General features: G+C 33.0%; 1 protein-coding gene across 5 annotated transcripts in view; it reads right to left on the bottom strand.

Annotated features, from left to right (window-relative positions):
• Positions 1 to 1846: 1846 nt before the first annotated feature.
• The window catches only part of MEMO1 (mediator of cell motility 1), a 132476-nt gene continuing 108228 nt past the window's right edge, over positions 1847 to 26094 (bottom strand). For 3 of the 5 annotated variants that reach the window (XM_061210538.1, XM_061210537.1, XM_061210535.1), the window contains 4 exons: positions 21973 to 22115; positions 13711 to 13787; positions 3857 to 3961; positions 1847 to 2503 (listed from right to left, as the gene is read on the bottom strand). In XM_061210538.1, the coding sequence (XP_061066521.1) occupies positions 2372 to 2503; positions 3857 to 3961; positions 13711 to 13787; positions 21973 to 22115 (457 nt within the window). In that variant the 3' untranslated portion in view covers positions 1847 to 2371. Of the gene's footprint in view, positions 2504 to 3856; positions 3962 to 13710; positions 13788 to 16856; positions 17157 to 21972; positions 22116 to 26094 lie in introns of those variants that run through there. The other 2 variants (XM_061210536.1, XR_009703718.1) reach the window with 2 other exon arrangements.

Consider the following 26094-nt stretch of genomic DNA (forward strand, 5'->3'; position numbering starts at 1 on the left):
TGAAGTACTTTGGAGATTTAAATGTACAGTAAACATACTCAGAGGGCTATAGCCCACTCAACCTACCAACCCTCTTGTGTTTTTTATTAATCAATTAACTATAAAATTACAGAAGGGAAAAAAATAATTCATTATAAAGCCACTCTTAATAGAATGATCAAAAGAACAACCAATTATTTGCTTACCAAATTGTCAACGATTAGAAAAAATAATAGTGGAAAAGCGGCAGTATGATGAGTACTCGTAAACTGCTAATTTGGTACAATCTTTCTGAAGGGTAACTTGGTCATATTTTAAAGAGCTTAAAAAGTTCTCACCATCTAAACCAATTATCCCATTCCCATGAATATATCCTAAAGAACTAGTCTAATATAGAATTCAAATTTTACATACAAAGATGTCCATCCCACTATTATTTATAATTGTCAAACATTAGAAACAATCTAATATCCAAAGAGAGAACTGGTTAAATTATGTTGTATTCATACAATAGAGTATTAGGCAGCCATTTTTAAAAATCACATTTTCAAAGACATGGGGAAGTACTTATGATGGTTAAGTTATAAAAAGTAGGATATACAACTATATGATCAGCATAATCTCAATTTTGTTATTACGCACACACACAAACACATATACACACTCATACATATAAATAGCATAGACAAAGATCGAAAGGAAATACAAAAAATATTAACAGTGTATATCTCTGGATAGTGAGATTGCAGGTAATTTTTTTTCTCTTCTTTACAGCTATCAGCATTTTCTAAATTTTCTGTAATAATCATGTATTATTTTTATACCCAGAAAACATTAAAAATTTACTCTGTAGTCAATTTTGAAATTTTTATAGTCTATATAATAAATAAGGAATAAATATTTACAGTACTCAAAAGTATATCTGAATGATGGGAAATAAATCACTAATATGTAAGAATATAATTTCCACATATGGATAGGTGGGTAATTTTGAATCCAAAAGATTACAGTATTTTATCTCAGTTCTTGAGTACAGAAAGTTGGTATTTAGTAAGTAAGAAATGCAAATCTTTAAATAAAATTGGTGCAAGGCATCTAAAAATTGTGCTATTCTGGCATAACACTGAAGATATAAATGCTCTCCAATGTAACAACACCCACTGTTATATTAAAATAGGTATAATCTAGTACATACATGATGGCCAATATTAACTAATTGAATTAACTTTTTTTTTTTTTTGCCAAAGTGACTACGATTGGTCTATGCTAAAGGAAGAAATACAACACCATACCATTATTTTAGTTGGAAGAGCCGCACCAAAAATCGTGACAAAAAAAAATTGTAGAACTGTAAGAAAATCCAGTGGTTTTTTGTTATTGTTAATGACTTCTTGCTAAAAATTCAAGTAAGAGAGTCAAATTGCTTGAAGCACTAAAAAAGCATAGCAGCAGTGTATGGTCTGCAATGATTTGAAAAACACTAAGAACATTCTTCAATATTTCCTCATTTGCAGACTACTGCCTATCAAGCACTATCTCTGAATTACAGGACTATATCTATGTTCTTTACCAATCTTGAATTTATATTGTGTTATAATACAGTAATGACACAAAGTGATGTCACACATAAAAAGGCAAACTGTATGTAATTTTAAAAGCTAACTTTAAAATATGATTCTAATATCTGTGATAAAAAAATCACATAAATATGTAAAATATAAAAATACATCCTAACATATTTTTACATAAGAGCTAAAGTTTACCACTTTTAACATAAAAATTCTGAAATGGAATTAATAAAAAACAATTTTCATATGTACCACAGAGCAATAAGTTTAAATCAGACTATTTTGAGTTGTGTAGCCCTTTATTAGCAACTAAAATAGAAGGTATCTGTTGTACAACACGGGTAGTAATTGACTATAACTGGAGATTTTTATATTCTAATACAGATCATTTATAAATGCAATTTCTTTATTAAAAAGCTTCCACCCTTTTTGTTTGTTTGTGTACAATTTGCAAAACTATTCTGAAAGCGGAGTATATGTGCACAAGTCTGCAAAGAGTGCAAATTTAGGATATGGTAAATGCTTTACAAGTTACTTTCAAAAAACTGACTGCCACAACTGTGCCTTTACATTGCCTTTTTTTTTTTTTTGATCAAAATATTTTGATGCCAGCCTTCCTTCCACTGCTCTAAACTATAAAGCATTTTTTTAATGAGTTGAAATTAAGGAAGGACTACACCTACTAGAAAAGAAGAGAAGAAAGTTCTATTAGTTTGAGGTTTCAGAATCCCCCCAAACCAGGACCAGTATCTTGGTAAGGGTTAGGCTGGGACCCTGGACAGAGTATGAGTATGTGCAGGTGGCATCCCTGAGGATTCAGAGCTTCAGTGAACCGTGAGTGCTCCAGCTGCATAACTCACTGAACTGTCTTGCCAGTTTCGACACTGGCTTGACTGGGCATAATTCAAAAAGGAAAAGCTCATATTCATTCCATTCTTCTGCAGCTCTGTGATAGCCTAGAAAAAGAAAAATTTGGTTATGACAGACATCACACAAAAAAGTGAGCACTCTTTGAATGTGCTGGTAGCTTAACTTTGAAGCCTAGATCTCTCTCTCACTCTTAGTTTCTTGAATTTCTCGTCGCCCCATATTAAATAGGAAAAAGAAAGAACTCCTTATTTCATTCTCTCAAAGAACTTCTCCTAATCTAGCTTCTTGATAAATATCAGTCATCTTCCACTCTACCTCTCCCTGTATTTAATAAGGCACTTTAAAAAATAAATAAATAAAAATTTAAAAAAATCATAGTATCTTTCTTTCTATTCTCTAAACCAAACCTTGGCCACTTTCGTCTTGAAATGCTGGAGTCTTTACTTTGTCTGAAATTTTAAACGTATATAAATTAAGTTCCAAATCTAAGAGGTGTACCAGGGTTTTTACTTTAATTGTGAATTGGCTCATCATTTATTTTACTAAAGTTTTATTTGACCCAATTCAAACTTTAGTAAATTAGTATAGCTTATTCTAGTTCAAATTTCAGAAATCAATTTAAGCCCTTAACAGGCTTTTCTCCCAGTCAATCAACACTGCTTAAGAGAAGACCTTTCCTAAAAATCCACAATGTACTATTTTTCAAATCACAGTAAAGTAATACTAGACCTTTAGGTTCCTACCCTAGACTATTCTAGACTACATTACCAACTCCAGTATTTCTCTGCCTCTCCAAACATTGAGCCCATTATTACTTCCTCTAACCATTCCTGAGTGTACACTGTCTTCTTTTTGAGTCTCTCATTTTCTTTCAATTTCAGTTTTATTAGGAAAAAAATTAATGCTATTATCTCTTTAGAAAATCCAGCTAACCAAAACTTCTGCCTCTTTACCAGTCTTTAAATGAAATATTGTTTTTGTTATAAGGAGAAAAACATATACATGTCATCTGCCTTGCTTTATTAAATTATGAATATCTAAAACTCAAGAGCAGAATCTTCCATTTATTTTTTATAAAGTCAAGAACACTAAATAAAACCAAAAAATTAGTAAGACCATAATTCTTGAGACGTTACTTTGGTTTATATTTGTAAAGAGCATATTGGAATTGGCTCAGAGTCAAGAGAAAAAAATGGGTTTCTCTTCTAAATAACTTTCTGTATTTAAAAGAAAGTATTGACCTGTCAAACAGTGATATATAATTTTATTTACGTCACCAAAACAATGGAAATTTAAATTATCTTAAAGGAACTAGAAAGAAAATTGACTATATATCTAAAACCAAAGCTAATAAGGTGTCACAGATAATAACAATTAAGACACTTTGAAACATAATAGGATCAAATGTTAAAAAATCAAGGCTTCCTAAGGATACTCACATTTAATAACACCCCAATGGGATGTCTTCCACATATAGTATTATGGTATTTCTTCAAGTAATTGCTAAAAGATACAGGGTCTAATTGTTCTATAATACTCATACCCTAAAAAAGAAGAAGAAGAGAAAAAAAGAATAAAAGAAAAAGAAAATAAGACAATTTATTATTTCCTAATTACATTTTAAAACTGTTACTTAGAGCTAACAATCATAATTTTTCAATTAAGGAGAAGTAAAGAAAATACATTAAACATTAAACTCTGTGAAATATCAAATTCATTCATCCAAGGTAATCTCATTGTAGTCAACTCTCAATAATATACATACTTTATTAAGTATGTATATTAAACATACTGAAACATTTAATCCCCAGCTTTCTCTGACCTCCTGGTATGTTTCTACACCACCTTCCCCAGTTGTCACTCAGCTCACAAATCCTCAAACATTTCACAATTTTATGTTTTTCATATATAATATTTACACAAGTAAACCTGTCGTGAAAATTTTCATACAAAATCTAAAATTAAATTTGATATATGGCTGTTTTTCCAATGTCCATTATATTTCTCATACCACTGGCATAAATAATCAAGAGCTGATTATAGTTTAACTTTTTCCATAACATATACTTAAACGTCAACAGTATGTAAGGCATTTTGAATTATCAGTATTTAGGTATGTGATAAAAAGAGACCACAAACTAAGAAAATAGTTAATGTATTTTAATCAATTTAAAGCTCATAAAAGACTGATAAAAGCTTAAGCAAAATAGGTCTTTACAAATAAGTTGAAAAAATAAAAGCTTTTTATCTCTTAAACTAGAATGCTTTGCTTTCAAGATTTTAATTGAGAATCAAAATTTTTAGACTACTATTGAAACAATAACTATCATTTGGACACTTGTTTATACTTAATTCTGTATTCTGCAAATGCATTCAAAATAATGTGCTCAAAATACATCAATACAGAGCAACTTTAACTCATCTGAATCAAGCAAATAAATCAATGATTCTAACTCATCCATTCACCAACCTTGTTTTCTTATTCAGGTGAAATACTTTACTTTTGTGTTTAATAAATTGGATTAATATCCTCTGGGAGAAATGTAAATGGTGGTTTAACTAAGGAATTAACTGATACATTTTGTGTTTTCTTAATTATATTTCAACATGTTTTAACAAGCACAGTGTAGAATCACCTAGAGTAATCAGATGAACACTCATCTGAAAAATGATAGCAATCAGTAGGTAACACAGTACAAATATTGCAGTGGCAGTATGTAAATCAAAATTTAATTTTATAAAGAATCTTTCTTCAGAATATCCAAGTCTCTCATAAACATTATCATATTTTTCTACAAATATATCTGAAAGATAAGCATATGTGTGTTAGTCAACTTTCAATTGCTTGCACATCAATTAGCCACTCTCAGATTTATCCACAACCAGTGTTTAAGGCTAAGTTGGTTTTCCCCTGTCAACTAGGAGGCTTCCAGGTCACCATTCTCCACTGACACTTGGTGCAAACCGAGTGAAATATGAACTAATTTAAAAGTTAAACCTAAGATAAACAATTAGTATTATAATTCTGGTACGTAGAAAATCACTCATATTTCTAAACCAAGTAGTAATGCAGAGATGGAGTTACAAATCTCTTCCATAAATATGCATAATCAAGGTAGAACTCCCTAAAGATGAAGAAACTAAGGCATAAAAAAAGGTTAAAAGCTTGTCTCAAATTTCTAATCCTAGGCTATTGGATTTCTAATCCTAGGCTTCTCATTGACTTACTCTGCTTCATATAGAATAACAAGAGACATACCAACAATTCTTTAATACTCTCACATAGGTCCAATTGGTATACATATTATAAAAGAACTTTCAATGCTTCTGGGTGAAGTCTAGGACAGCTTACCTTACCTTAAATAGAATTCCACTTATTAATAAATCATGTAACACTGAAGTTCAAATGTGTATTTTAATATTAAAATCTCAAAGCACATTGTGAACAAACATCACATTTATATATATTAACATGAGTAATTCAAAGAGAAGAAAACTAATAATCACACTTGTAGAAGACAAAGAATTCAAAGTAACTGGCCAAGAAATTTTGCACAGAAAATATAGAATTATAAATGTAGAGAAGTATAAATAAATAAAGTGTTCAAAATTAAGATACAATGGTTAAATTACAACACAGAAAGTAAAAAATTGAGGTGATAGAAGTTAAGGGATTACATTTAAAATTTTAATTTCCTGAAGTGTGCTATGTACCTACCAGGGCAAGAATCAATTCCATTATACTCAATTCTCTGACAAATATGACAGTTAAGAGGTATGCCTTTTTGGGACTTCCCTGGTGGCGCAGTGGTTAAGAATCCGCCTGCCAATGCAGGGGACACGGGTTCGAGCCCTGGTCCGGGAAGATCCCACATGCCGCGGAGCAACTAAGCCCGTGTGCCACAACTACTGAGCCTGCACTCTAGAGCCCACGAGCCACAACTACTGAAGCCCTCGCGCCTAGAGCCCATGCTCCTCAACAAGAGAAACCACTGCAATGAGAAGCCCGCGCACTGCAACAAAGACCCAATGCAGCCAAAAGTAAAAAAAAAAATTTATTAAAAAAAAAGAGGTATGCCTTTTTATAAAGGAGGGATAGAGAGAAAAATTAAGGCACTTCTCATGAGTGAACCTCTCCAACTGGAAAATTCATGAAGTATGCAAACAACAGCAAAAATGATTAGTAAAACTGCAAAATGGGACACCCATTAACTAACACAGAACACTGACAAATAAGCTTTTGTATATATTTATGTTTTGATGCAAACAATTTTGAAATTACTATTACCAAAATTCCAAGAAGATAAAAATGCTAGTTTGATACTACTGCACAAATTCCAAAAAGATGAAAAATAAAAATGCTTCCCAAATACGCCTAAAGAACTTTTTGATTTCTTAACATACTGGAAGATATGATCAGTAAATCTAAAGTCCAGGTGATAGAAAGCTTGCCTAGGGCCTGGTATATTGAGAATTTGTTCACATGAACTTAATCTAATATGAAGCAGTGAAGTGGGTCACTACCCATTCAGCTCTAAGATACAAACAGACATTATAAACACCAAGAGCCTATCCATCACAGTACGGGTTTCTGAGGAATTTAACAGTTTCAGCAAGAAATTCTCAGACTGAAAGCTAACTCCCTACCTTGAGGGGAAGAAGGGCGGAGGGAATCTATCATTGTGCTGACTCTCCAAGTAATGAGTGAAAGCTTGTATTGTCAAATCCTAAGTGGTAATCCCAAACTGAATAGGCAGTTTTAACTGCCTATTTAACAGAGCTGTAAATTCAAGACTCTAATAAGACAACAAAGGTCTTCCCTTTTTAAAAGTTTATCTATATATAATAAATTATTTAATTTAAATTTTATTTAATTTTAAATACTATCACCTAGATGTAATCTAAAGTAACACACACAAAAGAGTAGCAAAACATTTTTAGAAGTCTTTGAGAAATAAGAACTAGAATCATGTCTATCAATTATTAACAGATAATTAAAACCATATTATCAAATCATTAGGACTGTGGCCTTATTTTTTAAAATAAGGATACACATTTATATTGGAGAGATGGGTACACATTTAGGAAGATGAAGTAGGAAAAGGAAATATTCTAGTTTCTTTAAGAGGTATCAAGATAAAATCTTCATTAGAAAGAAATTTTATGGAAAAAAGAAATCACCCTAAATATAGCAGTGTTAAGAACCAGTGTACTAATAAATAGCTACCTTAGGGCTTCCCTGGTGGCGCAGTGGTTGAGAGTCTGCCTGCCAGTGCAGGGGACACGGGTTCGAGCCCTGGTCTGGGAAGATCCCACATGCCATGGAGCAACTGGGCCCGTGAGCCACAACTACTGAGCCTGCGTGTCTGGAGCCTGTGCTCCGCAACAAGAGAGGCCATGACAGTGAGAGGCCCGCGCACCACGATGAAGAGTGGCCCCCGCTTGCCGCAACTGGAGAGAGCCCTCGCACAGAGGCGAAGACCCAATACAGCCATAAATAAATAAATAAATAAACAAATAAATAAATATAATAAATAAATAAATAAATAAAATTAAAAAAAAAAAAAGCTACCTTAAAGATGATGCTGTAAAACCGACTAAAGACTACTAAAGAAACTAAACTACTGGCCTAAGTTCAAGAGAAAGAAGTATGAGTGGACAAACATGAACAATTTCACTTTCAGAAGAGTAAAAGGAAGAAAAGAAGTTGAAGTTCAAAGTAAACAAAGTGACTACTAGTAAATTTGGAAGGAAAAGAAGTTACAAAGCTGACTACAATGACATTTTCAGATTCTCTCTGCCAAATCATAAATAATATGCCAATAGCCATAAGGAAACACTGGTCTATATCAAAAGTAGTATGGAAAAAATAACCTATGATCATGTAATATATATAAAATATGTATAAATGTGGCTAATGTTTCCAGTATGTAATCTAAAAGGTTCACAAAAATCAACACCTTAAAATATGTTCTGCTTTGGTCATCATAATTACTGAAATTGCAAAGTACTAATTTCCAAAAAACATGGTCAGTAGTCAGTAATATTCTAAGACTTTCAGAATCTATATCTCTTATAACTAGTTATTTTCTCCCAAATACAACATTTGGAAGATTGTTTGTTTTCCGATACATTCTTCCTTCCTTATGTGTTTTCTTCACATAATTAATCTCCAAGATATTCAAATGCTAGACATAAAATTTTTGCCAAAAAAAAAAAAAAAAAGAATTAGCAGTTTTTCTTTTGCTTTCGGAAACTAAAAACTTTTATTTATTTTCTAGCATTTTAATAACTATATTTAATGAGACTTTTCTGATAACAAAAAAGGGACCAAAACTTAATTAACATAATAATTTTTTAAAAATTAAATCTAAAATTTTATACTTAAAAATAATCTTTTCACTCTATCAAACTTTCCAAACGTATAATTACAATTCAGAATTGCTAACATTTTTGCAATACTTGTACAGAGAAGCATCCTACTATATTTTGCTCTGAAAAGATTGTATATAGCAACTAAGATATTAATTCTGAAATGAAAGAAATTATTTACAACATAAAATGACACTTGTGAAAAGCAATATACAGTGGGGTATTCACCATTTGGTTATATAAACCAATTAAGAAAACACATTGTATAAGAGTCTGCCTAATAGTGAGTGTACATATACTCATACATGTATAAAATCATATATACATGAGTATATGTACAGACCTAACCATGCTTATTATTTTAATCCATTTATTCTAACTCCCAGAATGGACTTATAACTTGAATTAATAGCATGCTAATAAAAGAACAGACCACTTTAGACCCCTTTAAAAATTCTATATATTATTAAAAAATTCTATATATAAATAGAAATGTTTCAGTAAACGGACCACGAAAATCAAGTCCAAGTCAAATGTTACATCAAATACTAAATTCAAGCATATTAATATGAAGCAAATACTCAATAATTCACTGATTTACAAATTCTTACATTTGCAAAATTAAATGTTGCCTGATTAAAGTTTACAAATGATTTAAAGAGCTGAGTAGAAAACAAAGGGAAAGAAGATGAATAGGAAATTTTCTTCTACTTCAACAGATCAGGGGCCATAATAGGCTAGCTCAAACTCACCTACGAAGCTATTCTGGAATAAAGTTCTTGGGACTCTCTCCATATTACTGAAAGTGGATATCCAAGGGTGGGTATGGGCAAGTCTATTTTGAAAAAGTTCCACAAGTGATTTCAGTTGTAAAGATGGGGTTGAGGATTACTATAGTAGACAACCTTATCTCTGCCCTGGCTTTGATTACCATCTACATGTTGAGAATCCCAAACTTACTCCAGACCTCTTCTCTGAGCTCCAAACCAATATAGTCAATCCATTAGCAAAGCCCTGTTGAATACAAGAACTCAAATCTATGAACTTCTTTCTATCTCCACTACTACCACCCCAGTCCAAATTACTATCTTCTCTCCCCTAAACTCCTGCCAATGCCCACTGTTACTATTCCTGACCCTCTTGTAGAATCTATTCTCTACACAACCGCCAGACCGACTTTTAAAATAATTATTTTATTACTACATCATTTCACTTCCCACTGTATTCACATAAATTTCTTACCCTGGACTATAAAGCCCTACATTATCTGATCCCTGCCCACCTCTCTTACCAGAGCTGTGTCACTCTAACCCCTATCTACTATATTCCTACAACCCTGACCTTTTTCCCATTCTTCTAACACACTGGCCTCTTTCCCATCATAAAGTTTTTGCAATGGCAGTTCTGTCTAGAATACTCTTCCCTCTAATCTTCACTTGGTTTGCTCCTTCTTATTTATATCTCAATTTAATATTCCTTCTCAGGAAGTCTTTCTCCAATCATTCAATCTAAAGCAGCCTAGAATTATATACTATTTAAAAACCCTTTTAATATTTTCTGCATAGCACACATCACTATTAAAAACTAACTTATATACAATATCCTTAACTTTAAAAAAAAAGTGTATCTCCTCCAGTTAGAATAAAATGTCCGTGAGAGCAAGTTGGTTTGTTTACTGCCATATCTCCACCAGTGCCTAGAACTGTAAATGCACTCAAAAATAACTGGTGAAAAGAAAATCCAAATGCCTACTTGGTTGACATCTCCACTTGGATGCCTTAAAAGCAATAGCAAATATAACATATCCTAATACAATTTATGATCACCCTACCTCGTAAAAAATCTAGTCCTATCTTCTTGTGCTTCCGACCTAAGAGAACAGAACCAAGACTTAACCAGCAGCATAAGCCAGATATTTAGGAAACATCCTTTTTTTACTTTTTTATTTTTTATAAATTGTTAAAGGTTACATTCCATTTACAATTATTACAAAATACTGGCTTTACTCCCCATGTTGTATGATACATCCTTGTAGCCTACCTTACACTCAATAGTTTGTACCTCCCACTCCCTCACCTCCATGTTGCCCCTCACCCCCTCCCCACTGGTAACCACTACTTTGTTCTCTAAATCTGTGAGTCTGCTTCTTTTTTGTTATATTCACTAGTTTGTTGTATTTTTTAGAAGGAATCATCCTTGATACTTCCTTCCCCTCCAAGTTCAATTGATCTCCAAGTTCTATCATCAATTTGTCTCTAAAATATACTGGATACATCCACTCTGTCCCTCTCTTCCACCATCACCAACCCATCCACTGTCTAAATTACCATGTCTCACTTGGATTATCAAACTAGTCTACTCATTTCTCCTCTGGCCTCCCTCCAACCCATTTGCTGCACTGCAACTATATGATCTATTCACATACAATCTGATTTTATCACTATCCTATTTGATATCCTTTAAACGCCTGTTCTAGATTCTCTAGCCTAATTTCTCACTACTCTCCCATCCACTCATCCATTAATTTAACAAATATATATACTGAGTACCACAAACAGGCTGATACAAAATGGACAAAGATCCTGATCTCACGAAGCTTATGATCTAATAGGGCAGGTTTTCATCAACAAATCAACAAATAATAAGTCATATAGTAATAAGTACTAAGAAGAAAAATAAAGCAGCGTAAGGTCACAGAATAACTGTTCACCACAGGGGCAAAATGGAAAATTGTGGGCACATTTCTGGGTTGTGTCAATAACTAGAAGATGCTGTCAGGGGATTTAGTAGGTGGAATCCAGGGATGCTGACTGTCCTGCAATACAGGACAGTCCCACACAGAAAGAACTGCTCTCACCCTATAACACTTTCACATGTCCATGTATGCGAAAAACCTGCTTATAATTATCTACACTGTAACACCATTTTACATACAAACACAAAGAAGTTTTGCATGATTTTAATATACAATAGATTTCCCAGGAACAAACTATCATATAAAGTGAGGGAAGACTGTACTTTGTTTAGTTTACAGTTTTGCTAAGAAATGTTCACCATTTTGGAAAATCAAGTCACCCACCAATGTAACTTGGTAAATGTAAGTCACAAATATAAACAACTGTTTGTATGTGGCTGTAATATTAATGATACTATGTGTAAGCACCTAACTACTTCATTGTCTCTTTTAGTACAGTTGATGCCTGAGCATTTACATTATTAAATATATATTAATTTATTATAAATTACTTTCCTTTTATTTCTTTCTCAGATTACATTTAGGGTATTCATTTAATTCAATTATGTATATAGGAGGATTATAGTCACCAATTCATTCATTTGAAAAATATTTGTTGAGCACCTACTTACGTTCCAATCGCTATTCTAAGCACTTGGATACATTAGTGAACAAAACAAATATCCTTATGTAATAAATAAGTAAAATATTCAGTTTATTAGAAGAAAAAGTGAAACACGGTAAGGTAAGGTGGACTGGGAATGCTGAAAGGGTGGAGTGTAAGATGTCAAATTAAATACGGTGGTCAGTAGGCCTCATTGGGAAGGTGAAAACTGAGCAAAGCCATAAAGTAAGTGAGACAGTCCAGTGCAAAAAGGGCAAAAGCCCTAAGCTAGGCACATATATGGCATTATCAAGAAATAGTAAGGAGACCAGTGTATCCACACTGCCTCATAAATATCTTACATCTCTATACTGTAACAGCTTCTTTCTAAATCTGTTCGATGATTAGACTGTAAGATCCATTAAGTGGGAGATCATGTTTTCTCTTCTTAGTATCTTCAATACTTCACATAGTACCAGACACACAGTGGATACTCATTAACCATTTGCTATATGAAGAAAATAAATGATATAGAACCAGGAAAGTTTTCTGAGGCTACTAAGAACTAAACCCCAGAAAAATAAGATTAGAATAGTAGCCAGAAAAGAATTAATTGACTGAAATGGCAACATAATAAAGCCAAAAAAAAAAAACCCCCAAAAGTCAGTGAATTAAAATCCAAACAAAATTCCAAAGGTAAAAGCATTAGGCCATAATTGGATTTAAAGTAACAAAATAAATTTAAATATGATAAAATCTCCTAAGTAACTATTTTATATGATAAAATCTCCTAAGTAACTGCATTCATTCCATTTGACTTTTAATAAAATAATACTACTCAATATAATCTACTTATAGTTTCAGATCCAGATTCCTTAGTAAAATGTTTTATCTACTTTAGACTAAATATTTTTATACTAAAACATATACATAAAGCTTTTCACACACTGGTAAAGTTGACTTTAACAGATTACAGACTTAAAGGCTGGTGGAGTTTAAAGACAATTTAGAGACCAAGCCTCTCCAAGTCTCTCATCTTAGAGATGACAAATTGAAGACTAGAAAATTGAAATGATCTATTGAAGGTCAGAGCGAATTAGTGATATATCTGCTAGATTCAACTCCTGGACTAGTTAAGAATACAATAATGCTTTAAAATTCTAATTTAAAACAAATTCAAATTCCATTTAAGAAAAACCCAAATGGCCAAAAAAATAATTAAATAATAAAATAAACTTAGAATTTGCTATGGTTGTTTCTGCTTAACAGTAAGTAATGGAATTAGTATCCTGTTGTCCCTAAAACTAAGACATTCCCCAAATAGTATCTAAAAATCTGTATCTAATTATTCAAGGTGTAATTAATCAAATAAAATTAAGATGAAGGAAATTTCTACTAATAGAACAGGGATTATTTTTATAATCAATATCACATGATTACAAAATATATATTGCACATTTAGTTAAAGATAGGGAAAGAATTATTAGCCCATTGTATATTTTAACATATTAAGTCTTGAATCACTAATCTGAAATTAAAGAAAAAATCTTACAGCAGTAAAACCCCACACCTGAAGGACTTACCATTTTATCTAGATGTTCAATGGATCTATAAATCTCCCCCTGGGATTCATCATAGTAACTGTAACGGAACCTTTGACCTTGAAACAAATATCATGTACAAAATAAAATAGGGAAAAATTAGAAGCTAAAAAGAAAGCAAGCGCTTACCAAATAATTTCAGTTCTCATGGAAGGCAAAGCACAGCTTAAGCCTCTGAGAGAATCATTCCCAAGAGCCCTTGTACATAAAAATAAAAGGCATATTTGGGAAGGTAATAAAGAAATGATATATCACCAGTGTTTCATGATGTTAAAAACTATTTCAAACTGTAAAACCTTAAAGTCACGAGCAATACAAAAGACTATGGAAACAAACAGTTTAAAAGTTAGAAGCATTGTTAAACACATTATATTGGTCTATAATGGAAAGTAAACGCCAAGAATATGATTCAAGAAAATTTGGCTTAAGGAAACTATCTCAATTTAACAAATCAATGAAAGCTTAGCTTTTGTTGTACAAATGCAAAGATTTAATCTCTACTACAGAAAAGAAAGAAAAAAAGTAGGTCAGAGATAGATGTGGCTTGTATAATTTTTATGACCTAGATTTTAAAAATTTATCTCATTTTTGCAAAACTTTCTACTTGGAAAAGAATCAATACAAGTGCCTTTAAGTAGGATACACAGAAGTACAAATATAACAAATAGTCCTACTCTGACAATAAAATCTCAACAAAGGTACAAGCACAGGACATTCAATGTTTAGCTATTCTCCAAAGAACAGAGAGGGTAAAATGGAAGAAGCTTAAAAAGAAGGTAGAAAACAAAAGGCTCAGGAAATAAATTTTGCTTCCTACTATAGTCAAAGAAAAGCCAAAAGTTAAACATATTCATAATTAATTACATATTATTATTCAACTGATTATGTTGTATTTCAGATATATCTAAACCTATTTTTCAGCAATGCCTTTATTTCCAAGAACTCATTACTTTTATATTCTTTATTTTTAAAGATTCACCAAAATGCAATTCTGAAGGTATTAGAGTACACTAATCATATACACACATAGTATGCATCTTGTGCTTCAATTTTACAGCAAAGTTCACATATCCAATTATTATCCTCCCATCTGAGGAGGCAGGTTTCTTTGGCTGGATAATTAAGATTTTTAAGTTTTCTGTTTATCTCACTAAAAGAATCACCTTACAAATAATGAGCCATGTAAAATTATAACACCCTTTTGATGTCCTTTTTTAGAGAAACCACACATCACAGTTCTTAACATTTCATTAACTTGTTGATGCTAATCATCTCTGATGGTCACCTTTCTACAATATACCATATTTCCTTAACTTTCACATATTAACTTTTCACATACATTAACATGCACAGCTACTCAATGTGGCAGTTCTTATTTCCCCGCACCCCCTTCCCAGCGCCATTATTAAATAAATATTGCATCTTACAATTCATGATATCCTATAATCAAGTAATAGGGTTCTGAGACAATTACCTGCATTCTGAATATAACAACCTTTTCTGGTAAACATTGGAGATTACTGCATGTTGCTATAACTATCAGATTCATTACAGTCCTTGCACTAAAAAAATTCTTAAACAGTGACAATTCTATTACTGAGTACCCCTATATTAAATAATTCATCAGACATTTCTTACAAAATTTAGAGTTAAGTATAGCTTTGTTTTTCTTTAAAGAATATATGTACTTCCTCCTAGCTAACAACAGGAACTATATAATTCACCCTATCTTTCCTATTTGCCAGCTGGCTGCCAGAAGGTTCAAAGCCAAATATAAAGTCTGTCATAATAACTTAGTGATTCAATTCATTGGTACTAAATTTCTACTTCTGTTTCAAAGTTCTTTTGATAAAGCTGCCCCAAATCTTCTGTGAAATGAATAAACAATTAAAAGAATAATCTTAGACAAGAAAATTCTAACTCACTGTCACTGTAATAAGAGTAATATCCTTGGACGAAATCAAGATGAATATTCTTTGAACCTGTGCTGCTTCAGGATTATACTAACACATTCTCTTTTTCTTGCTTCTGGTGATAACTGTCAGTTTTAGTTGTCAATAATCCCTGTGACTGGGACATAATTGTCTTATCTCAAGACTGCTACTCTCAGGTGCAGAGAAAAATGCATGTACTTTGTGACATTTACTATTTGAAAGTCTTTTCTATTTATTTCCAAGTTCAGAGCTGCTGTGTCAAACGGCTGAAGTTGGTCAAACCTGCCTTAATCATAAGTCAAAAGTGTAACTATATTTTAAAACGCGGTCTTGTTCATATGGACCATTTTCAATGTAACTTTCACTTAAAAACTACTTCTGAAGTAAGAGAGAAGTACATAGAATGTTTAAAGTAAGTTAAAATACTAAATCAACATGTGATTTAATAAGAATGACAATATACATAGAAAATCAATGAGCAAATGTTTAATATTTTGCTATCTACTTTTTGCTACTCTTTAGTAGCCACCTCGCATTTAGTAGCTGAAGAACTGAGTAGAAATATTTGATAAGCGTTAAAGGATTTATCAGTTAAGAAGCTAAATTTACACTACTAAGCTACTACACTGAAAAATGTATCCTACTTATGATAGCTCAAATTGTCTTATGATAATTTTTAATTATACAAACATTTCAAAATTACTTTTCAAAATTACTACATTCTGGTCAATATACTTAAAGAAAGCATCTAATTTGAAGTAAATAGTTGCCATCATCCTAGCCTAAATGTATATACATACATATGTATGAATATATGTGTGTGTGCACATGAGTACACACACATACAAGTTCAGTTAAATACCACTTGGAATTTGAGTTCAAAAGATTTTTTTTGTTTCTAATTATTAAAAAATAAAGTTTATCAAGATTTTATTTAACAAGAAATTTAAAAAAAGACAACCCTAGTGCAATACACTGATCATAAATGCACTTTTAAGTATTTATTGTTCATTTAAAATATATTACGATTTCATGTACCTCATGAGTTTTGTTTTACAATATTTCTAACATTCAGTTAAGCTTATGCATCTAAACTGAACAAACACAGTTGCCTATGTGCCTGGAGAACTGGACTTGTGAACTTTTATATAAGTATGAATAAAGCATATCACATAGTAAGAGAAAATTACTTACCTGAAACTTATCCTTTCAGAAGGTACACTGGGAAAATGGATTCTTTGAGCCCCTGTTTCAACTCCAAGTATGAGCTTTCTAGCTTTAAGAGCCATTGACACTGCCCCTAGGGGCAGCACAAGCTTTGGAACTCCCCTAGTGAGTATGTCAGTAGTTTCTTCAGGTGCCTTCCCTCAGTTCTTTTCAAATTCAAAAGATGAGAGGAAAAATAACCCAAGAAAAAAATCCTGTAAAGCAGAAACCTTACTCTTTGAGGGAAGGAGGGTAGCTCATTTGTGAATCCATTCCAGAGCACGCTTTCTGAGAAAAAGAAATACAGGTAAGTAATTTTCCCATCTCCAAAGGTGACTGGTGATTAATGAGTGGATTCACAGAGTGTGGAGAATAAGCTCCAGGGATGTCTGTTTAACACACAACAATCAACTAATGAGGACAAACATAACAATGAATGGTACAAGAACCAACACTACTTTTGAATTACCTCAAAACAAAAAGTAAAAAAAATATTAAATACCTCAACATTAAGCTATACACTAGATTGCAGAAATAAACATGAGCTTGGAAAGTTGTTCAATAAAGCCCCCAAAAGATCAGTCAGTAAGGCAGACTAATCTTTTAATAAACAATTAAAAGGAATAAAACTGGACATATGTCCAGTAAAAACTGTACTGTTATACATTTACTTAATCACTTTATGTTTATATGTTAAAACGTTTTCAAATATTTGAGTTAAACCTCACAACAACCTGTGAGATAGACTATTAAACCACAGTACACTAAGGACCTAAACTGGGGACACTCATAATTGACATCACTACCAAAGAAAAAATGTACTTCATAAAGAAAATATTATCTAAGTAGCTCAAATAAGGTAATCATTTTTATAAGCAAAATACTATAGTCCTTTCATTCTGAAGTCTTAGTTATAATGTAAAATTATTGGCTTTATCTCAAACTTGTAAAAGATCAAAACCCTAAATATGTGAAATCAGTATGTACCAATATTTGAGAAGACAAATGTGAAAGCCTGAATAAGATATATTTCAGGAATTAGCTAACTTACACTCAAACCAATTTAAATATTTAGAAAATAGTAATACCCTCAGACCCAAGCGACTAACAACAGAAAGGAAGAAGAGTATGCATGAATAATCATGTGTAAATATATATTAAACTAGAAATCTGAATAAAGATATAAATTTTATAAATATTGAAGGAGAATGCCAATTTTAATAAGTGGCACATATTTATAAAAAAGAAATTACGTAAACCTAGACAAATGTAAGTTTATAGATAAAAATCCAAAACTGCTGAAGTGACTGTAGTGTAAACTCTATTCATATTTTAACAAAATAATATAATTTATCATTAACATCTACCAAATAAATTTATTGAAACTGATTTGAACTTAAAACTACCATTTAAAAAGAAAATTAAATAGAAGCATGAACCCACTTTTAAAGAATCAATTTCTGTTAGGTCCAGTTTCATTCAGAAACTTCTTAGAAGTTAACTGAAAGTTATGTTAATGAAAGTTGTCAATAATCTAAATTTGGAAGTATAAAGTTCAGGGTGATCAGGAAAACACAAATATTAACAGTATATATGGAAAAGAGCAAAAATAAAACTCAGGAAAATAGAATAAAAATTCTACTAATTAGAAAAACTAAAACAGGTCCAGACAAAATCCTCTTACATGGAGCCATCCTCTAGGATGTGGAACTTGGTAAGTACACAAAGTATGGGGACAACATTACTTCACCATGGTAAAAGTCAAATACTAGCGGCAAATGTATGCCACTCTTCCTGATAGTAGCAGGAAAGGGGAAAAGAGGTGGGATCATTAAAACGTTACCAGGGAAACATCATCCTATTGGACTCCCTAATGATCAAATAAAAGGCAGGAATTGAAACGCAGGGGGTTGGCGGGGGTGATTCAAATGAGGGGATAGAAAGACAGGGCACAATAGAATCTAGGTTCCCAACTCTCCCTTTGCTTCTCTCACCCAAAAAGAAAAATTGAGAGTATTTTAATCTTTCTATTTTTTCTCTCTCTAATATCTCTTTCAAGTCTAAATAAGAGCTAAATGGTATCTGAAAGATGAACATCTTTAAAGCAAAATACCCTTAAAAAAAAAGTCATTCTTATAATGGACATTGGCTAACAAATAAGGTTGACAAAGGCAAAATCCTTCCAGTTACACACATATAGGTCTCCTAACTGTCTCTATCATCAAGTTTCTCATTTTATTTTCCACAGAAGCTGGACATTATATTATATAAAGAGAAATGACCACTAGAGATGAAAGATGTCGTCACTGCCAGTACTCTATTATTCAACAAAAACAAAAAAATTCCACTGTATATATGTAATTGATCAACTGTACCATAATCAATTAAGTGATTTTTCTTCAAAAACCAGCTATTCAGAAATGTGGAGTGTGTTAACAGCCTAACTCAATGAAACTTCTAAGATCTCTGAGTACTTGAGGAAATGAATCCTTCCTGTGAAATGACTTAGAATTCAGTGTCATCATTATTTAGTATGGTAAGATCAATCTGCACAGCATCTTTAAAACAAGAAGAAGAAACTACTAAGTATTATTGTCATGAGAGAAAGCTAGATTTTTGAGATGGAAATATACCCCTCATTAATTTAGGAAAGATGACCAATGCCACTAAAGCATGAATTTGAAAAATATGAAACAATTTCTAAGTAACCACAGTTTAACCCATAACTAGCCAATGATTCATATTATTTCAACAGGCATATAAAATAGAAAATGAAGCTTATTTTACAAAAATGACAGTTACTATTACTATTGTAGAAAGGAGTCTAACAATTTTGGAATAGTGTCCATGTAACTCTTTCCACTTACTCCCAAACCTCCATCAAATTTCCTAACAAGAATTAGTACAGTGCTTTCCATAAGTACAAAGTAAGCACTTAATGAGTATTGTTAGTGATAGTCATACTGAAAAAATAAACACTTGGAAAAGTTCCATTACTTAATCACCAAATGTAAATATAAATATGTTTTAGTCTCTAGATGATTCCCATAGCTAACATTTATCAACCTCTGGAAATTTTGAGTTCTTTTTTGTAATTATCACCAAAAAATTCTATCTTGCAATTTAAATTCCAAAATTTTCAAGAAATCAGGAGATCAAATGGCCTAAATAATTTTCTGAGGACCTAGATAGAATATAAGACAAAATTCATCTTTCTCTCTCAACATTCTACTTAAATATAGTAGTGGCTTAGGATTTGCTTTATAATCATCAATGAGGTAAAAAGGATGAGTCCACATAAAAGAGCAATATTAAAACATCTACTCATGTTTTATGTGGATTTATGCTGTGGTTGTACGTCCTGCCAACCTTGCGGGAGGGCCCTGAAGAACACTATCAGGGGAGCGAATTATTTAAATCATAAAAGTGATTTTAAATGATTCATAAGAGCCTTAATTAAAAGTGAAGAGGGAGGGGACACATGCTTCAGGAACTTTTAATTTCTAAAACATGCTTTATTATCAACACAAATTCATAATACTAAGAAAAATAGCCTTTTTTTCAATAATGATACTCCCTAGTTTTATTACTAAACTTCAAAGTTCCCAAGAAAAGAATTCTTTCAAGCATCTACCTACTCAGATCTAAGTAATATACTTATATCCATAAAAAATAACTTCTGCCAAAGGTAGCAAACCAACTAGCAAATAGATTCGTTATTAAAGAACCCTGAGAGCCTCTTAAGGAGTTTGACAAGGTAGCAGAGCTACATGCATACCCTAATCCAGGGCTTCCAACCTGAGCACTATCAACATTTGGGGCAGGATAATGCTTTGATGTGGGGGGCTGTCCTGTGCATTGTAGGATGTTTATTTAACAGCTTTCCTGGACTCTACTCCTTAGATGCCAATAGCATCCCCACCTCCTTCCCCACCCCAGCTGTGATGACCAAAAATGTCTCTAGGCATTTCCAAATGTCTCCTGGGGGGACAGTCAGCCCCAGGTGAGAAATCAGTGCCTTAAACAGAAATACTTATCTATACCATTAGGGAGGATGGTTCTCTTGAACCGAAATCTCAAGGCCATGCATAGTGCAGCATGAGGTAAGAGAAGAAGAAACCAGCCTATCCAGGCCTGATAAATGTTGAATCAACTCCGGCAATCAATGATAAGACATGTAAAAGCCAGGGCTCCCTATATCTCATTAAGGATGTTTTTCTGGCCATTCTGTATCTGAAAATTTATGGTGTTGTGCCTTATGTTTTTACTATAATCAAAGAAATAACTGAAGAATGAACAGATAATGGCATCCTTAAACCGTTAAAATAAATGAGTCAAAGAGATGTCCTAAAAGGAATAGGATTCAGAAATATTCTACAACAGTAATGGATAAATGAGAACAAATTGCATCCAAAGAATTCAAAAAACAAAATTTACTAAACAAGGCATCCATAAATGTCTCACTTCCTTTATGATCTATTCACTGTGAAGCTTCCTTATTCTTTTAATTCACAATAATAACAAAAATCTCTTAGGAGTCCTTACCCTTATGAACCATTACCAATTTAGACCACAGTGCTAACAGCTAACATGTTACAACCTTTGGAGGGTAGCTCTAAACTGATGGCAACTATGGGCAAAAATTAAGCACCAAAGGAAAAAAAAGAAAGAAGAAAAGACTAATTACAAAAAAGGAAATGTGGAAAAGGACTTGCATAGCACACAGTGCTCTTCTACGGTCTAAAGAACATTTGTTTTATCCACCAAAAATTTAACTTCAGAGAATCTATCCCACAACTCTACCTGGAAATGGGGTTAAAAAATCTTAACTCCCACTAACCTAAGTGTCTAAGCAAGGATGCCCTCACAGTGTGAATCCAATTATACCAGTCGCCTTTGGAAATGTATCCATAATCCCCTATTACAATCTCATCCTTTTTAAATGACCAAAAGACTTTTTTTATTCACCTTTAAACATTGTTGCTAAAAGTAAAACTTTCCACGGAAAGTGACAAAGAACTGAAAATCAGAGCTTAGAATGAAAAGATACCTTTAACCACAAGTACATAATATCTACCATGAAATGTTAAAATCTAGAACTTACCCCAATGGCAGAAATCAGAAGAAACCACAAAGAGATTACTAGGATCCGCTAGATATTTACTGAAGAGTTTTCCGAATTCCTGTTCTTTTGACTCACTCAGAGCTCCAACCAATACAGGAATAATGGTAAACTCATCCTTATGGCTTAAAGAAAACAGAAAAAAAAAAAAAAAAAAAAAAAAAAAAAGTCATTTAAGAAATATAAGAATAAAAATAGTTTTCCAATGTGTTGGCACTAAAAAGTGGAACATTTATTAATAGTGGAATGGATAATATACATAATATTGCTGAATTCTTAAAATCTATAAATTAATGTTTAAAGAAAACCGTTTAAAAATATGAGGTACAGAATACTAAAAATATCTACTTAAATTACAGAAATATACAATACTTCTTTAGGTAAACAAAGCTATTTTACTACTAATAATATCCTCGAATATAAAAATAAGCCCATCAAACCAACACCAAGTCAAGTCTTCTCAACTACCCATAAAAGCTACAATCATCTCTGCCCAATGCTTCTGTAATTTTAAAAGAGTATTAAATTCTTCCTCACTTATTTTAATTCTATCCGATTATAAATACCACCATTTCTGGCACTTGTTCTATAAACCTGCCAAGTGAGACCTACAAAACTTATCTTGGCTCCCGTAAGATTCACCAAATGCACCTTACTCCTATACTAATAAACAGATACAGGACAGTCTGAAGATACAACTCAAATTTCACTGGCATCTAGGGTGGACATAGAATTCAAGGAAATAGATATTAATTTCTAGCAGCAAGAAAAAGACACCACGCCCATCCACAATGTTTATGGCATATCCACAAGTCCCTTTTTCACTCTATAGATTGAAAGATTTATGGAAAAGGAACAGAGCAGATTAATTAAGAATAACTGTGACGGGCTACAGAAACAGACCTTTTAAATTTTTCATTGTAGTGAAATTTTGTTTACATATATTCAATATTATTTATATTCTAAAGGATCCCAGATTTGGAATTTTAGAAGCATGAATCATGTTTGTCTGACTTGTTCTAAACAGGACTTTTAAAAAAATCATTGTAATAAATGTTTTTTAATATGATAATCCGGCACTTAATTGATGTAGGACAAACAGAATTCATAAAAGGGTCTGTAAAAATACTAGGTTTAAGTATTACCAAAATAAATGTTAGCTCAGCTTCATAAAGCTAAATTCAGGGCACCCAAGCGCCTCCCCCAAAAAGGCCCCCTTACCCTTGTCAATTGCGAAATAAACAGATCATACAGATCTCCAGTCCCTCTGCAATGCAGGGGCTTCTTGGGCAGAATCTGCATCTATGGAGTAAGAAAAAAAGAGGAAGCTGGCAGAGGAAGCTGCCATGGGATATCTCTTTCTCTGATTCTTACCACTTTGCTTAACAACTGCATGAACGAATAGGGGCTCTTCAGTAAGTTAAGAGTGATTATCATATGAAAGAAAAGAATTTGAGCTCTAGTAAAAATTCAAGAAGATTGTTATGAATTGTTCTAACTTCAAGTACTACCTACATAAATAAATACACTAAGATCATTAAAGAGTCTGCAAGTAATTATGACATAGTAGGGAAGCAGTTATATAGAGTATAAAAAACAAGAAGTCAGAAGAAATGGGCTCAAGTACTATCTCTATCACATACAAATAAATGTTGAGAGCATAGGTAAGTTACCAACCTAAAAATTTATATTATTTGTAAAATGATCATAATTACAATACCCTTTTCATAAAACTGTTACAAAGTATGGAATACTACAAGAAAAGTACTTTGTCAACAATAGTTGCTTCACTCTGAGCAAACAACACGTCTCCTCTCCATAACAGCCGCCAAACTATTCAATTAACCTGTCTGAACTATCTATACAGAGGTAAAAGTCTAATACTACTTAGAAATCTAAGCTCTGAATCAAGATTCATCCATCCACCCCTTTGTTATTCTCTTTTTCAAAAATTGCTTGTTGTTCTCTATCCCCACAGAGCATGACTTAGAGAAAAGAGCATTTGGCTTTGAAATGTAATATTCCTAGGTTTTAGAATCCAAGTTGTGAAGCTGGTCTTCCCTAGTGAAGGAGTATAAAATCTCGCCCTCAAATAACAATTATAAAACTGTCAAAAAAACCAACCATTTTGTGCTCTGGACATCAACCAAGGGCGAAAAACACAGTGAGAAGAGTTTATTCATGAAAAATAAACTGATTTCTTGGGAAGAACAGTGGAAGTCTGGCATCTTACCAGGAACTGACTATCTCCCTCCCCTGCTCCACCAACATTATGGTGAAAGCAAGGTGAGATTGCCTGTGAAAACCAGCAGCTTCACCGCTGAAGGAAGCTAAACTGATTTCTTGGGAAGAACAGTGGAAGTCTGGCATCTTACCAGGAACTGACTCTACCTCCCTCCCCTGCTCCACCAACATTATGGTGAAAGCAAGGTGAGATTGCCTGTGAAAACCAGCAGCTTCACCGCTGAAGGAAACTGACTTTGATTTGGAGTAGAGAGCAGAATACCCACACCCAGCAGGAAACAGAAAATCCTGCAGCTTTTGTAGCCTGAAATTACCATATCATTTGAGGCAAGCCGCAAACCTGAGGACTACCTAGAAATCTAACAGGGAGGTCTGGGAAAGGAGAGACCCATATAGGGACTGAATAAATTCATATATTCTGAGGAGATGCCCTGATGGTGCCCTGGCTGAACAGGAGGCAGCACATGTGTGCAGGGGAGGTCCATAAGGCCCTAAGCTCTCGCCAAATGCCAGGTAATTGGGAGGGTGAGAGCAAGCACAAGGGTAAGTGGAGACCTGAGAGACACCAAGCTCTTACACATCCCTGGCTGACTGGAAACCTCCACACATGCACACGGAGACCAGAGAAGATCCAACAGAAAGCAAAAGGAGGCAAACTTGAAAATTTCATATGTGCTCCCCAAAACATACACAATCCAGCAGCAGAGGGTGAAAGGTATACAGGCTCAACATGTTTAAGCACAACCTCCAAACAAACAGTAGCTAAGCACTAAGCAGTGCAGACACAGGGGTGAACTCTAGAAAGCCAGGGTAAAAAATATAAATAAGAATTTTTTAAAAGCTAAGGAGATACATCAGTAGCCAAATACTGTGAGAGAGACAAATTCCACATATAGAGTCCACGAAAGTTACTTTTTAAAAAATTAATGAATGAAACAACCACCACCACCATCACTACCACCTGCAGAAAAAAAATAATAAAATCAGAATAAAGTTGCTATAAAAAATGGGCAGAAGACCTAAACAGACACTTCTCCAAAGAAGACATACAGATGGTCAAGAGGCACATGAAAAGATGTTCAACATTACTAATTATTAGAAAAATGCAAATCAAAACTACAAAGAGATATCATCTCACACCAGTCAAAATGGTTATCATCAAAAAATCCACAAACAATAAATGCTGGAGAGGGTGTGGAGAGAAGGGAACCCTCCTACACTGTTGTGGGAATGTAAATTCGTACAGCCACTATGGAGAACAATATGGAGGTTCCTTAAAAAACTAAAATAGAGCTAGCATATGATCCTGCAATCCCACTCCTGGGCATATACCCAGAGAAAAACATGGTCCAAAAGGATACATGCTTCCCAATGTTCACTGCAGCACTGTTTACAATAGCCAAGACATGGAAGCAACCTAAATGTCCATCAACAGAGGAATGGATAAAGGGTTGGTACATATATACAATGGAATATTACTCAGCCATTAAAAAGAATGAAATAATGTCATTTGCAGCAACATGGATGGACCCAGAGATTGTCATATTGAGGGAAGTAAGTCAGACAGAGGAAGAGAAATATTGTATGATACCGCTTATATGTGGAATCTAAAAAGAAATGGTACAAATGAACTTATTTACAAAACAGAAACAGACTCACAGACTTAGAGAACAAACTTATGATTACCAGGGGGAAAGGGTAGAGGGGAGGGATAGTTAGGGAGTTTGGGACTGACATTACACACTGCTATATTTAAAATGGATAACCAACAAGGACCTACTGTATAGCACAGGGAACTCTGCTCAATATTATGTAACAACCTAAATGGGAAAAGTATTTGAAAAAGAATAGATACATGTA

Source organism: Eubalaena glacialis, chromosome 14 (genome assembly GCF_028564815.1).
Source record: "Eubalaena glacialis isolate mEubGla1 chromosome 14, mEubGla1.1.hap2.+ XY, whole genome shotgun sequence".
NCBI classification, from domain to species: domain Eukaryota; kingdom Metazoa; phylum Chordata; class Mammalia; order Artiodactyla; family Balaenidae; genus Eubalaena; species Eubalaena glacialis.